Here is a 12,575-nt window from a genome sequence, read left to right as displayed (position 1 = left end):
ACCTCAGTTTGGGTCAACCTTTCAAGGGAGGGTGCTTAGATCTCTGTGTGTCTCTCCATCTCCTCCAGCAGGGGTGTCAAACTCATTTTCACTGAGGGCCACATCAGCATAGGGCCAGAAATAACTTATACATGTAACTAAATGTAATGAAAAATAAATGTAACTACTCCTTAATGTTAAATAACTCCTTATTTATTTACTATAACTTTTTAAAGTGACAATTACAGTTACATAGAAAACAAACGTTTGCTTGTTACTTTAGCATAAATCCTTTTACATTGGATTCTATCAGGTTAGGTCATATGGACAGTGTTTAAGTCCTATCTGATATTTTAAGTCAGGTTCCCCCTAGATGTGAATAAAAACTCACCAAATTTTATTTTTTATTTTAAGAAATTAAAAACTTTTATGTCTCTCGCGGGCCACATAAAATGACATGGCGGGCCACATTTGGCCTGCGGGCCTTGAGTTTGACACATGTCCTACACTTTCTTTTCACTGGAGTGTTGCTGGAACACACAAACATGTTGTGGCTTTTCCCCAGGGCTTTCCTTTAGCTGAACATATTAGAGCTAAGATGAAACTCTTACCAGTTGTCCAAACTCTGCCTGTTTCTCTTGATGTGAAAGAGTAGCACTGTCACCTTCCCTTTCCATGCTTTCTCCAGTTCTTCTCTGAGTCCCTGGTATTTCTCCAGTTTCTCATGTTCCTTCTTCCTGATGTTCCCATCGCTTGGCACTGCCACATCCACCACAACGGCTTTCCTCTGTTCTTTATCCACCACTACAATGTGTGACTGGTTCGCCATTATCATCCTATCAGTCTGGATCTGGAAGTCCCACAGGATCTTTGCCCTCTCATTCTCTACAACCTTCGGAGGTGTTTCCCATTTTGACCTTGGGGTTTCCAGTTCATATTCTGCACACCTGTTCCTGTATATTATTCCAGCCACTTGATTGTGGTGCTCCATGTATGCTTTCCTTGCCAGCATCTTACACCCTGCAGTTATGTGCTGGATTTTTTCAGGCGCCTCTTTTCACAGTTTACACCTTGGGTCTTGTCTGGTGTGGTAGATCTGAACCTCTATTGCATCTTATATTGTGTTGGGTCCAAATTTTCTCATTTTCACACTTAAAAAAGGGACAATTTTGACCCGCACACCATTTTAGGATTCCATTTAAAATGTATTAAATGAGCTGACCCTATAGCTGCGTTTTTTTGCTTCTGTCTCTTTGCCACAATGTGACATGTTTCACTATGAGATGATAGAATAATTTTCTTAGACACATAATAACTATAACAGCATGTGCAAGAGGGGTCAGGTATTTAAAAGGCTTATCATTACAGAGAGGAAGTTGTGCATATTATTGTCTTTTTTTTTCATTTTCATACCGTGATCTCTGTCTTGCTCTTTTAAATTTTGGAGAATAATGCTAAAACACTTGAAATCAATCTGGTACTCAACCAATAAGTGCTTTTTTTTTTCAATTTAATATTACAGGCTGTGCATGAGAGTTGCCGTGACTCACAAAAAGGCCATTTTGGACCTTCGGTAAAATAAAGAACAGCTCTCTGCTTAACCCTTTTGTGCTGTGTGCAGTGTGTGCAAACACCTGTTTGTTTCCCAAGGTTTTATTGTCACATCTTTGTTTGTTTTCTGCTTTGCTGCTGCTGTGCTCTCAGGGTTTTGAAAGGCAGCTCATAATGATCAGAAGACAAATCTCCACAGGCTTCCAGTTAAAAGCCTGGCTCACAGAGCAATCCGTGCTTTCATGCAGCAGGAGGCCAAATCAGATAAATATTATCAGGAACATAATAACATTGGATTGCTTATTGCCCCCCTTAGCTTCACTGAACAGTTTCAACAGTCGATTACTCCCATTTGCACCGATCCTCCTATAGAAAAGAGATAGTCAGGTTACTCACGCAGAAACCACAGCGTGACATAAAAGAAGAAGCCGGATGTCTCCTAAATGTTTGAAGAGGGGATCAAGGGGAACCTATTGATATCATATGCTGCAGTTTCACTTTGCCCCCTTGTGATTTCTCATAAAATTGCAATTTGGAGTCTCAACATGTTTGAAAGGAAATTACACTGCAAGATCCTTCCTTTGTTTTGGAAAACCATTAGTGCATTCAGTTCTGCGCTCTAGAGTGTCAAAGTCAATTATTAAATAACAAAAATTACTAATTATAAATAAATGTTATCATATGCAATGTAAAAAATGGGAAATATTCCGACATAATTAACAATTATAGTTCCAGTTCTGCAAATTTAGAATGTGATCAAGATACATGGAGCTGTGTATTTTTTGTTATATATATATATATATAGTTTCTAATCTATATCACCATGCACTGCAATAATGGGAAGAAAAAGAGAGGAACAGCAAGTACATGTTTATGCACTCTGACTTTATAAAGGTTTCTTGTCATAATTGGCTTCTCATCCTCTTAACTTTTTATTTGTTCCCCCCAAACTATCCATGGATGTCTTAAAATCTATTCAGGCATTTATCAATCAGCAAGGTACAGGCTGTTCTGTGCAGCTTTGACAACTTCATGATGTGATTTTGCTTTTAATTTTGCAGAAAAGGCACATGACTGCAGCTGTTTGCAAATGCAGATATTTTTATATAGCTATTGCCTTTTCTGTGCACAAACCAGTTTTTGCCAAATGCAAACAAAATTTTCTTGTTTTATTTTATTTAAATTTTCCTCATGAATGCAGCATATGTGTGTGTGTGTGTGTGTGTGTAAGACAATCTTTTGTATACAGTGAAAATATAGGCTTGGAACAGCTTTCATTGCCTTATATCAGTTTAAAAAGAAAAATACGTAAAAGTGCTCAAGGAATTCCATTTTCATACATCTAAAACACAAAACAGATGAAATTTTAACTAACACTAATAAGTCTATAAGTTTTTAAAAAACATTTTTACGGAATTCCTTTTAAATAAAGATATCGTTCACATGTTTACGAATTTTAGATGAAAAAGACCCACACTTAAATTATTTGCATACTGATGTAGGAGTTAGTTAGTTCAGTTGCATAGAAGGTGACATACAGTGTGATCAGTTTGTGGGTGTATTCAAAAATCAAGAAATGCATGTGTCATGAGGAGGTGTTAGCATATTTTCTTTCTGTGTGGGTGGATTTTGATTTAATAGGTCAACAGGTGCTGAATATAGATACTGACTCCAAGCCAAAGGTCTTTCTATAAAAAGAGTACAGATTTATAGAAAGCATAAAGCCAGTGATTAAAAATGCCATGATACATTTATGTTGCTGAAAGCTTTACGAGCAATGAAAAAAAAGAACCTCCTTATTTTAGAATATGGCAAAACCAACAAAAAATGCAAAGTTTTGAGCTTGTAAGTGTGTTTTCAAAAGTAGGGGAGAATAGTTTAGCACACCTTTTATGTTGGTAACTGCAGGCAAACATGTCTTCACCCAAAGGATGCTCTGCACTTGCAAAGCAAAGAAGTACTTTCCTGGCACTTAGGGACGGCTGTGAGTTCAGAAGCGGCATGTGGGGAGACACTTCTCCAGTCGGACTCAAGTTGTGTGAAAGAGCCACCTCGGGCAAATTTGGCACTTTCCCTCAACAGGTTTTTTAAGTAGTTGTGACAGGTAAAAGTAGGGCAGCGGCATCTTGATGCTTACCTTGTTTCAGCATTCACTGTAGAAAAGAACAGAAGTACTGAAATGAACTGTGACTGAAATGTAAGGGCGTGTGTGTGCCAATTAAAATCCTTTGCTCTGATTAGATTTTGAAAAATGTGCACTTCATTATTCCCAATGAAGATGAAAATTTACTTTTTTTCTAATTTAATTAATCCGGTAATTCTGGTAATGTTTTTTTTTCTCCTTCCTTTCATTGTCAGTGTTTATTAAAACATAAAGCAAAAAGTTTATTTTTTACTATTAAGAACTTAAAGGTACAAATGAACAAGTGACTTCTTTATAAACTGCTTGTCTGAGCCAAAAAAAAAGTCACTTATATGTGACAAAACAGATTTGATTTAAATGGATGAGAGTAACCCAATGTAGCTCAAAACTGCCACACATTTTTAAACAATGGCTTGTTATACTATCACTGTTTGATGTGAAGTGTGTCATTTTTTACTGAATGTGACTGAAGATGAGAGCTAAAAAGGCTTGGTCACATTGTATTTATTATATATAAGACATAATCTTTAGGATGTTGAACCAAAAAATCAATTGCAGAGGTTCTGTCTTTGTGTATCTTGAAATAAAGGAACCCAGTGAGAAAGAATAAACATCACTTCAAAATTATAGAAATGTCTTCTCTGTGTCCTGTCCTTTATTTCTATCATTTTTCCGCTCACGTTGTCTGACACTAACGTTGTTAAAGTACGGAAATGTGAGCTCTGGGCTGCATACCTCAAAACAGATTATTAATTGTAGTTTCCATGGAAACAAATTTGGCTCCTACCCTCAAAGAAAGACTGAAATAAAGTCTCGACATCATGATTTTTCAATATGTGAACTTGTGGAAATATGTTTTTGAATGTATTTGTTTTATCCTGTACTCAGCTATTGATCATTTTATTTAATGTCAGATCAGATACGTTGGAAAGTAGTTATCGGTGGAAGCCCTTCGTTTTCAGGCTTCACCAGCACCTCATTAGTTTGTTTTGCTGCCGTTAGCTAAAGCTCTTTATTGGTGTCCATTTTGGCTTGATGTCACGATGTTACTCTGGTCTGGTGAAGTAGAAACAGCTTCAGGCAGAGATTGCTGTGTCATATAGTGACCTTAAATACAGCTGTAGTGCATGAGACATAATAAATGTTGCTCTGTATCCACATCTGTTTCTATGAAAAAAAATGTAAAGACTAACGCCCTCTTTTCTTTTATCTTTTATTTTTAATAGTTTGTAGCCCAGCCTAATTGTCAACAGTTGTTGGCGTCCAGATGGTACGACGAGTTTCCGGGCTGGAGGCGGCGCCACTGGGCAGGAAAATTAATCACTTGCGTCTTCATTGGCCTCCTCTTCCCTCTGTTTGCTTTCTGCTACCTCATCGCTCCTAAGAGCCGCTATGGCAACTTCATCCGCAAGCCCTTCATCAAGTTTATCTGCCACACAGCATCCTACCTGACGTTCCTGTTCCTGCTGCTTCTTGCCTCCCAGCACATTGTTGCCACAGAGCAAGACCGGCAGAACAGGCAGGGACCAGCACCAACCACCGTGGAGTGGATGATCTTGCCATGGGTGCTGGGTGAGTGGAAGAATTTTCTTTTTCTATTCAAATATTTTGCTTAGCTTTCTCAAATGTTGGAAGGAGACACAACTTTGCCCTTTAAAGCCCACAATATCAAACAATTAGGAGAAAATTCAAAATTTTCTAAATTTAAAAACCCTTTAATGAAATCCACAGAAAAAACATAAATGTTTTAATGAAAAATAGATAATTATATGTTTGGTGATTTGGTAAGTTTTTGATCAGAGGTGTGCAGCACTCAGAAACTGAAATCTGGGGTTGCTGGGAGAGGAAGTACTGTAAAGACTGGTCCCGCTGGTGACCAGAGGGGGAGACAGAGCAATGACTTCTGACAAGCTGAAGGACCGTAGAAACTTAAATTGTGCTTCATAAGAGGCTATGTGAGCTGCACCTTTAGACCAGTTTATCAATAAATCTTCTTTCCAACTAGTGGGATTCAACATTTTTATGTTGATGTACTTGTTAGGATTCATTTGGGCAGAGATCAAGCAAATGTGGGATGGTGGATTTCAAGACTACATCCATGACTGGTGGAACCTGATGGACTTTGTGATGAACTCTCTATACCTGGCCACCATCTCCCTTAAGATTGTAGCCTACACAAAGGTAGCCATGTACCTGTACATAATGTGAATCAAATCATCCAAATTACACCTAGTTTTTCCAGCATTTCCGCTTTAAATGACGTTTTACTTTTTACTTACAGTACAGTGGAACTAAACCGAGGAACCAGTGGGAAATGTGGCATCCTACTTTAGTAGCTGAGGCCTTGTTTGCCATAGCAAACATCTTCAGTTCCCTGCGCCTCATCTCGCTCTTCACAGCTAACTCACACCTGGGACCTCTGCAGATCTCTCTTGGGCGAATGCTGCTGGACATCCTTAAGTTCCTCTTCATCTACTGTCTGGTGAACTAACAAACCCTTGCACACAATTCCAGATCATTCAAAAGGAATACAAGAAGTATCATAAAATTGGACATTTGATGCATTTTCCTGCAGGTTCTGCTGGCTTTTGCTAACGGGCTGAACCAGCTGTACTTTTACTATGAGACAAAGGCTTCAGATGAGAGAGGGAAATGTAAAGGCATTCGCTGTGTGGAACAGAACAACGCTTTCTCTTCGTGAGTTATCATAAGATTCTCATCTTTAAAGACCCACTCCAATAAAAAATGGGATTTTAGCATGTTCTTGTGGCCTTTTTCTGATGATAAAGGACATGTGTGAAGAAAATTAAGCTTAAAATTCAATTTCTGATTATTCTTTTTTCAAATCATTGTGAATCAGGAGCAGATGAAAAAATGCAGTTTGAAAAAGAGAAAATTTTTAATGAAGAAAATACATTGGGCGGGCCACAAGCTTCTTGCTCCAAGTTTTCGGCAACAGGGAGGGAAATGGGGTGGGGTTGCTCTGTCCCAACAGTCCTACCCATAACTCAGAGGCAAATTTCTAATGAAGTCCTGCCGATCTGCAGAAACTATGTCCTTGAAAATGACACTGTTTTGGGGGGATTTTGAATAGATCAAAATATGATCAGAGTTGGTCTTTAAGGGTGTTATGTTTCCTGATTTCCATTTTGGTCATTATTTAAAGGAGTTACATGTTCCCATATCTTTGACTTGCAGGTTGTTTGAGACACTACAGTCTCTTTTCTGGTCCATCTTTGGCCTTATCAGCCTCTACGTGACGAACGTGGATGCAGACCACCAGTTCACTGAGTTTGTTGGTGCCACCATGTTTGGAACTTACAATGTCATATCTCTGGTGGTGCTTCTCAACATGCTCATCGCTATGATGAACAACTCCTACCAACACATCGCTGTGAGTACAAGAGAGACATGCACAAAAGCACAATAATGACAATACTTTCACACTATAGGCTCTATAAATGTGTCCTGGTGTGGTTCCAGGATCATGCAGATATTGAGTGGAAGTTTGCCAGGACAAAGCTGTGGATGAGCTACTTTGAGGAAGGAGCTACTTTGCCCACACCTTTTAACATCATTCCCAGCCCCAAATCCTTTTGGTACCTAATGTGTTGGATCAAGAGGCGAGTGTGCAAAAGGACAAGGCTCAAGAGTGCAGAAAATTTTGGGACCCTGGGGGTAAGTTGGGCCCAAAACAAACACAACATAATTTTGAAGATATTAATACATATGTTGGGAAAATGTAATGATTATCTGATAATCAATAACTGACTTAGGTAATTTTCTCTGTCTTAGAGAGCTGTAGAGATACTGTAGAGATAGGAGAAAAAATCTGTAATTATACAATTAACTAAACGCAGATTTTAAGGGTAATTTTGCAAATGTAATGTCTATAACATTTTATGGTTCTTTTTATCTCAATTTATTTTAATCTGCTGGATGTTTTTTGCAGAGACGAGCAGCAGAAAACCTCAGGACAAACCACCAATATCAGGTAAACAAAAGTAAATCTTTCCTACAGCATTATGAACGATATTATATTCCTCTTGCTGTTGTGCTTGGGTTTCATTGGGCACACTGCATTTCCTGTCACAATTTCAATCTGCCACTGGAGGGCTGTTCCACTCTCACAGACAACAGAGCTGCCAGTTACACTCAGCAGGACACTCATCATCCTCCTTTACTGAGGAGTTTTTACTTTTTTTTCATCCCAATGCATGAGAATGTTGTGACATTTTTTATGGAGAAACAAAGAATAATAATAATAATTATTATTTTATATGTATTATTCAGGAGGTTTTAAGGAACCTGGTGAAACGCTATGTGGCTGCCATGATCAGAGATGCAAAGACAGAAGAGGGACTAACTGAAGACAACTTTAAGGTAGGATTTGGTCTCACAAGCAAAAACCAACCTAGAACAGTTCATTTAAATTAAATTATTTCATCATGGATTTGTGACTGACAAATAAAAATTTCTCAACATTTCAAAGAGGGAAAAATATACGTTGTTCTGGAACATTTTTTATTTGTTCTGTTATTTATCTGTTTGCATCGGTTACTGGATCATATTCAATAAAAACTAGTTTGTGCAACTACATGCAAAGAGCCACCATCAGGCACATCTACCTGCAAACATACAAAACAGATCACAAGAGGCTTTTTCCTGTCTTGTAACTTCTACTTTAAACTCCAGAAGCTGATAGTCACATTTTGGAGACAAACATTTTGTAAATGGGAAGAACACATCTTGAAACACTGATGAAGCCGAGCTTCATAGTTTTTGACACTTACATATTTTTTCTGATTTCTCATGGTTAAAGAGTTTAAGATGTGCTGTTTCAGATCCAATCTCCAAACTCTTCGTTAAAGCAAAGGTTTCTTGTGTAAAATACACAAGACACATATCTTAGCATTTATCTCTATGCTGTTATGTTGTATTGAAAAATCTTTTTCTTTTTTTAATTTTTTCTCTCTGATATGACCTAAACTGATCTTAAAATTATGGAATATTACTTGGCTTAACTCTGTCACAAAATTGACAGAAAATTCCAATTTTTATTTAGATGTTTTTAAACCCTTTGATTAAATCCATAAAATTTATGATATGAGTTTTATGAGATATAGATGGTATAAATTATGATATGTTGGGTAATTTGGTAAGTTTTTGCTCAAAACTATGTTAGTTTGAAATGTTAAAATATTGATATGAGTGGAAAAAAGCACCTTATTTACCTACTGTCTCTAATTTGATCCACACATTTTAACATGGTGTAACTTCTTTCTAAAGAATTTATTATCAATAAATTTTGCATTCTTTCAATACAAGAAGTAGTCATTTTAGAAATTAACAACTACAGATGAGGTATTCTCACCATAAAGTTTTGAAAATTTCAAACTTTTTCCCTTCAAAAGTGCTTTTGATATTTTTGCGGAAGCAGACATTTTGAAATGAGCATGAAAGGCTCTTCTACTGCCCCCAGTGGAAAGATGATGAACTACAGGGAAACAAATATTGTCCAAATTATGCACAATAGGGTTTTAGGAAAAGTTTGGATCATGCTAATGAAACAATGTTCTCTGAAATGCATTTATCAAATATGATACAAATGGTTATATAGGGTTAAAAATGCCTATAACCTTTACACAAATAGAAAATTGGAAAAACAATATTTCCTCGATGTCAACTAAATTTTGTCAGACATGTTAAAACTAAAAATGCATAAAACAGTTTCTGTCCTACTTATCTTGGCATTTGAATTGTTTTAATGCCTTTTTTTTATAAAGCTCAAGCTCTTTTGAATTGTTTTATATTTAGTTTTACATGCAGCTGGATAGATAAACCCCAGATGAAGTAAATTTCCTATTACTATTAACATAAAAAGACTGATGTTCTTATGTGTGACAGGAGCTAAAGCAGGACATCTCCAGTTTCCGGTATGAGGTGATGGGCATGATGAAGACGGGAAAGCCTGCTCTTCAGGGTGCAATAGCCAGTGGCAGCTCTGTGGATTCTAATCTCGCCTACCCTAATTCCTCGCTCAAGATTTCTACCTGCCCAGCAATCAGCCAGGTGAAGAAAAAACTAAACCGGTTCAAGATCACCACATCCCTTTTAAAGCAAAGCAGCTCGTCGGCTTCACCCAGGCCCCCTGAATCCTCCAACGGCCTGCTTAATGGCCTCTTGCCTCTGGCCTCAACCGACAGCTGCAGCCAGACGTCAAGACAGTGGAGGAACTACCCTAAAAACAATAGTGACTTTGGTATGTTTCACAAACTCCACTGGGGGGGCACAGATGTCACAGGAGGCACAGGGGAAATTTCCAGGGAAATGTACTGTTTATCAGAAGAAATGGGAGATTTTGGGGGTTCAGACACAGATGAACAGAGCAAGGAGGCTGCAAATGCAGCTAAGACTGACAAAGAGCCACCAGCAATTAAAAGAAAGAATGAGGCTCCAGAAACTAAAGAGGTGTCAAGCATGAAGGGCAGCTTTGATAAAAATGAAGAGAAGAAAACTGCAGAAGGAAATAAAGATCCACTTTGCACAGACTCTGGAGCTGATGAATGCTTGCCAGGATCCACCACTGAAGATGCAAATGAGATGTGATGAGAAATGACTAGCCCTGATGGTTAAGGAGATGTTGGACCCAAAAAAGAGACTCACAAAGGCTGCATTCACATTGCAGGAAACAGCAACACAAACCCTTCATTTTATACTTTGATCAGAGACTGAACAATTTAAAAGTATTAAAGACCCACTCCTATCATCTTTTGATCTATTGTAAAAGCGTTCCCAGTGGTCTTTGAATTATGATTATAGCCATAATTTCAGCCATAATCAAAACCTATTTTGTTTTCTAGAACATATTTTCTGCAGAGCGGCAGTAGTTCATTAGAAATTTGCCTCTGAGTTGTGGGCAGGACTGTTGGCGGGGAGTAAACCTTCCCCACTTCCTATCATCTCTCTGTTTACTCCGGTGCAACAAAAATTGGCGAGCCATATCTGAGCCATCCAGCCGTACAGTTTTGAGTCAGATGCCAGGTTAGACAAGGAAAAACAAAGACGTACATGGATCTAGTCGTCTGCAGGTGAATGCAGGTAAATGGAGCGGAGCAGGGAGCTTGTGGCCCACCGACTGTATTTTTTGGGAAACAATTACAATCTTTTTCAAATGGCATTTTCTCATCTGAACTTGATTCACAATGATTTGAATAAAGAAATACTCAGAAATGCAATTTTAAGCTTAATTTTCTTCATATATGTCCTCCACTGTGAGAAGAAAGCTACTAGATCATGTTAAAAACACTGAAAATTGGAGTAAAGTGTCTCCACTGATTTCCTGCCTCAGTTCACCTTATTTACCCACAGAAAGTGAACCCCATACTATAACAAGGGAATCGTGCAGCAAGTCCTGCAGTGTGAATAAAGCCCTGGAGTTCTTGCAGCTGTTTCTAAAGGAATGGTCACTTTTGACTCTAGAGACTCAGGGAGACCAAATGGTTAGTGAACTACATTAGCAGAGGAAATGCAGCAATTGCGGAATGCAGGTTTGTGTGAACTTTCCAAGATGATAAAACTCGTCTTAACTGCTCTACATTGAAGAAAGGGAACAATTATTCCCTTCAATAGATAGGAATTCCCTTTTGATCTGTTTCACTTTCTCTTAATCTTCTCAGACATGTGAATCCCTGTTCAGATGATCCTGTTGTTTAACCTCTATTACCAATCTCTCTACCTCTTTTCCCTTTTATCTCAACACCACTTCAACATCCTCCTGTCTTAGCTCGCTGAAGCAATAGATGTGTTGTTTTTGACCTGACTTCCTGCCTTAGACTGTCTGTTTCTGCACTTTATTCGACTCACACTGGCATTCTGTCACTTAGCTGTCATCATGAACAATTTCTCATCCTGTCAATGTTTTTTCTATGCAAAAACCTTGCAATTTGAGTCATCGTTCTAACAAGGTTAGCTGTCAGTTTGTGACAGATGTTCCCTAACAGAACTGAGCTTTGACTGAAGAGAACACAAATGTCTGTCACTTGATGCAACAGATTATTCATGTTTAAACACTCAGACCCAATTAGCAGTTTTTGTTATTTAATGGTAGTTTCAATGAGTGGCATAAAAAAATAAAGAAGGCATTAAAAAATGTCATTTTTGTCCGTTTTTTCTAACAAGAGTTTTTAAGAAATGTTTTTCTGATACATACTATTGAAGATATATAAAATGTAATGTTTTTAAATTTTAACAGTATACATTTCATCTGCTCCTGATACCAAGAAAATACACAATAAGGAAAAATAATAGTAAAACATTTACGTTTTGTGAATTGTGACTTTTGCTTTGAGGGGCTTATTTGCATTAAATTTTAATTTATTTCAACCTATAATGCATTTATTTGCTAACAAGCAAAGCAATTGGCACACATGAATTGTTTTACAAAAAACAAAAAAAAACGGACCATATTCCTGCAATTAAAAAAAACAACACTATGTCCTAAAACAGGGGTCTGCAACCTTCAACACTTGGGTCAATTTCTTACTGACCAAAACCTAGGAATCACCAACTCTTACTTCACCCTTTATAAAATTAGGCCACTGATTTCTAGATATGTTACTGTTAGCATAGGAATAAAGAGAAAACACCCTGTTTTCAAAATATGAAATAATTTTAACCTTTGACAGATGTTCACATTATTTTTTTCAAAATTAAAAGACACCCTGTACCACATAGGATCATTTCAATGCAGCAAATGTAGTAATGCAATGTCTTTTTACAGTTTGTTGCGCATCTCAGCCAGAAATGTATAAATGTAACTAATCCAAATTAAACCAGAGCTTATAAATTAACCTTTACTATATTTTTTACTGTATATTATTTAAAATCCTTAAATCTGCTC

The 12,575-nt window shown here is 37.4% G+C and overlaps 1 protein-coding gene across 1 annotated transcript in view; it reads left to right on the top strand.

The window, feature by feature from the left end:
- LOC101170611 (short transient receptor potential channel 4) overlaps window positions 1–11,830 on the top strand; it is a 34,232-nt gene extending 22,402 nt beyond the window's left edge. The window contains exons 7-15 of the mRNA XM_004076298.5: window positions 4,900–5,245; window positions 5,715–5,854; window positions 5,955–6,155; window positions 6,249–6,370; window positions 6,872–7,067; window positions 7,157–7,351; window positions 7,626–7,667; window positions 7,967–8,056; window positions 9,581–11,830. Coding sequence (XP_004076346.1) covers window positions 4,900–5,245; window positions 5,715–5,854; window positions 5,955–6,155; window positions 6,249–6,370; window positions 6,872–7,067; window positions 7,157–7,351; window positions 7,626–7,667; window positions 7,967–8,056; window positions 9,581–10,282 — 2,034 coding nt within the window. The 3' untranslated portion in view covers window positions 10,283–11,830. The remainder of the gene's footprint in view (window positions 1–4,899; window positions 5,246–5,714; window positions 5,855–5,954; window positions 6,156–6,248; window positions 6,371–6,871; window positions 7,068–7,156; window positions 7,352–7,625; window positions 7,668–7,966; window positions 8,057–9,580) is intronic.
- Window positions 11,831–12,575: the final 745 nt, after the last annotated feature.

This window comes from Oryzias latipes, chromosome 14 (assembly GCF_053564925.1).
Source record: "Oryzias latipes strain Hd-rR chromosome 14, Olatipes_Hd-rR_3.1".
Classification (NCBI taxonomy): Eukaryota; Metazoa; Chordata; class Actinopteri; order Beloniformes; family Adrianichthyidae; genus Oryzias; species Oryzias latipes.
Note: the sequence above shows the minus strand (reverse complement) of the source record. Positions and strands in the feature narration are given on the sequence as shown.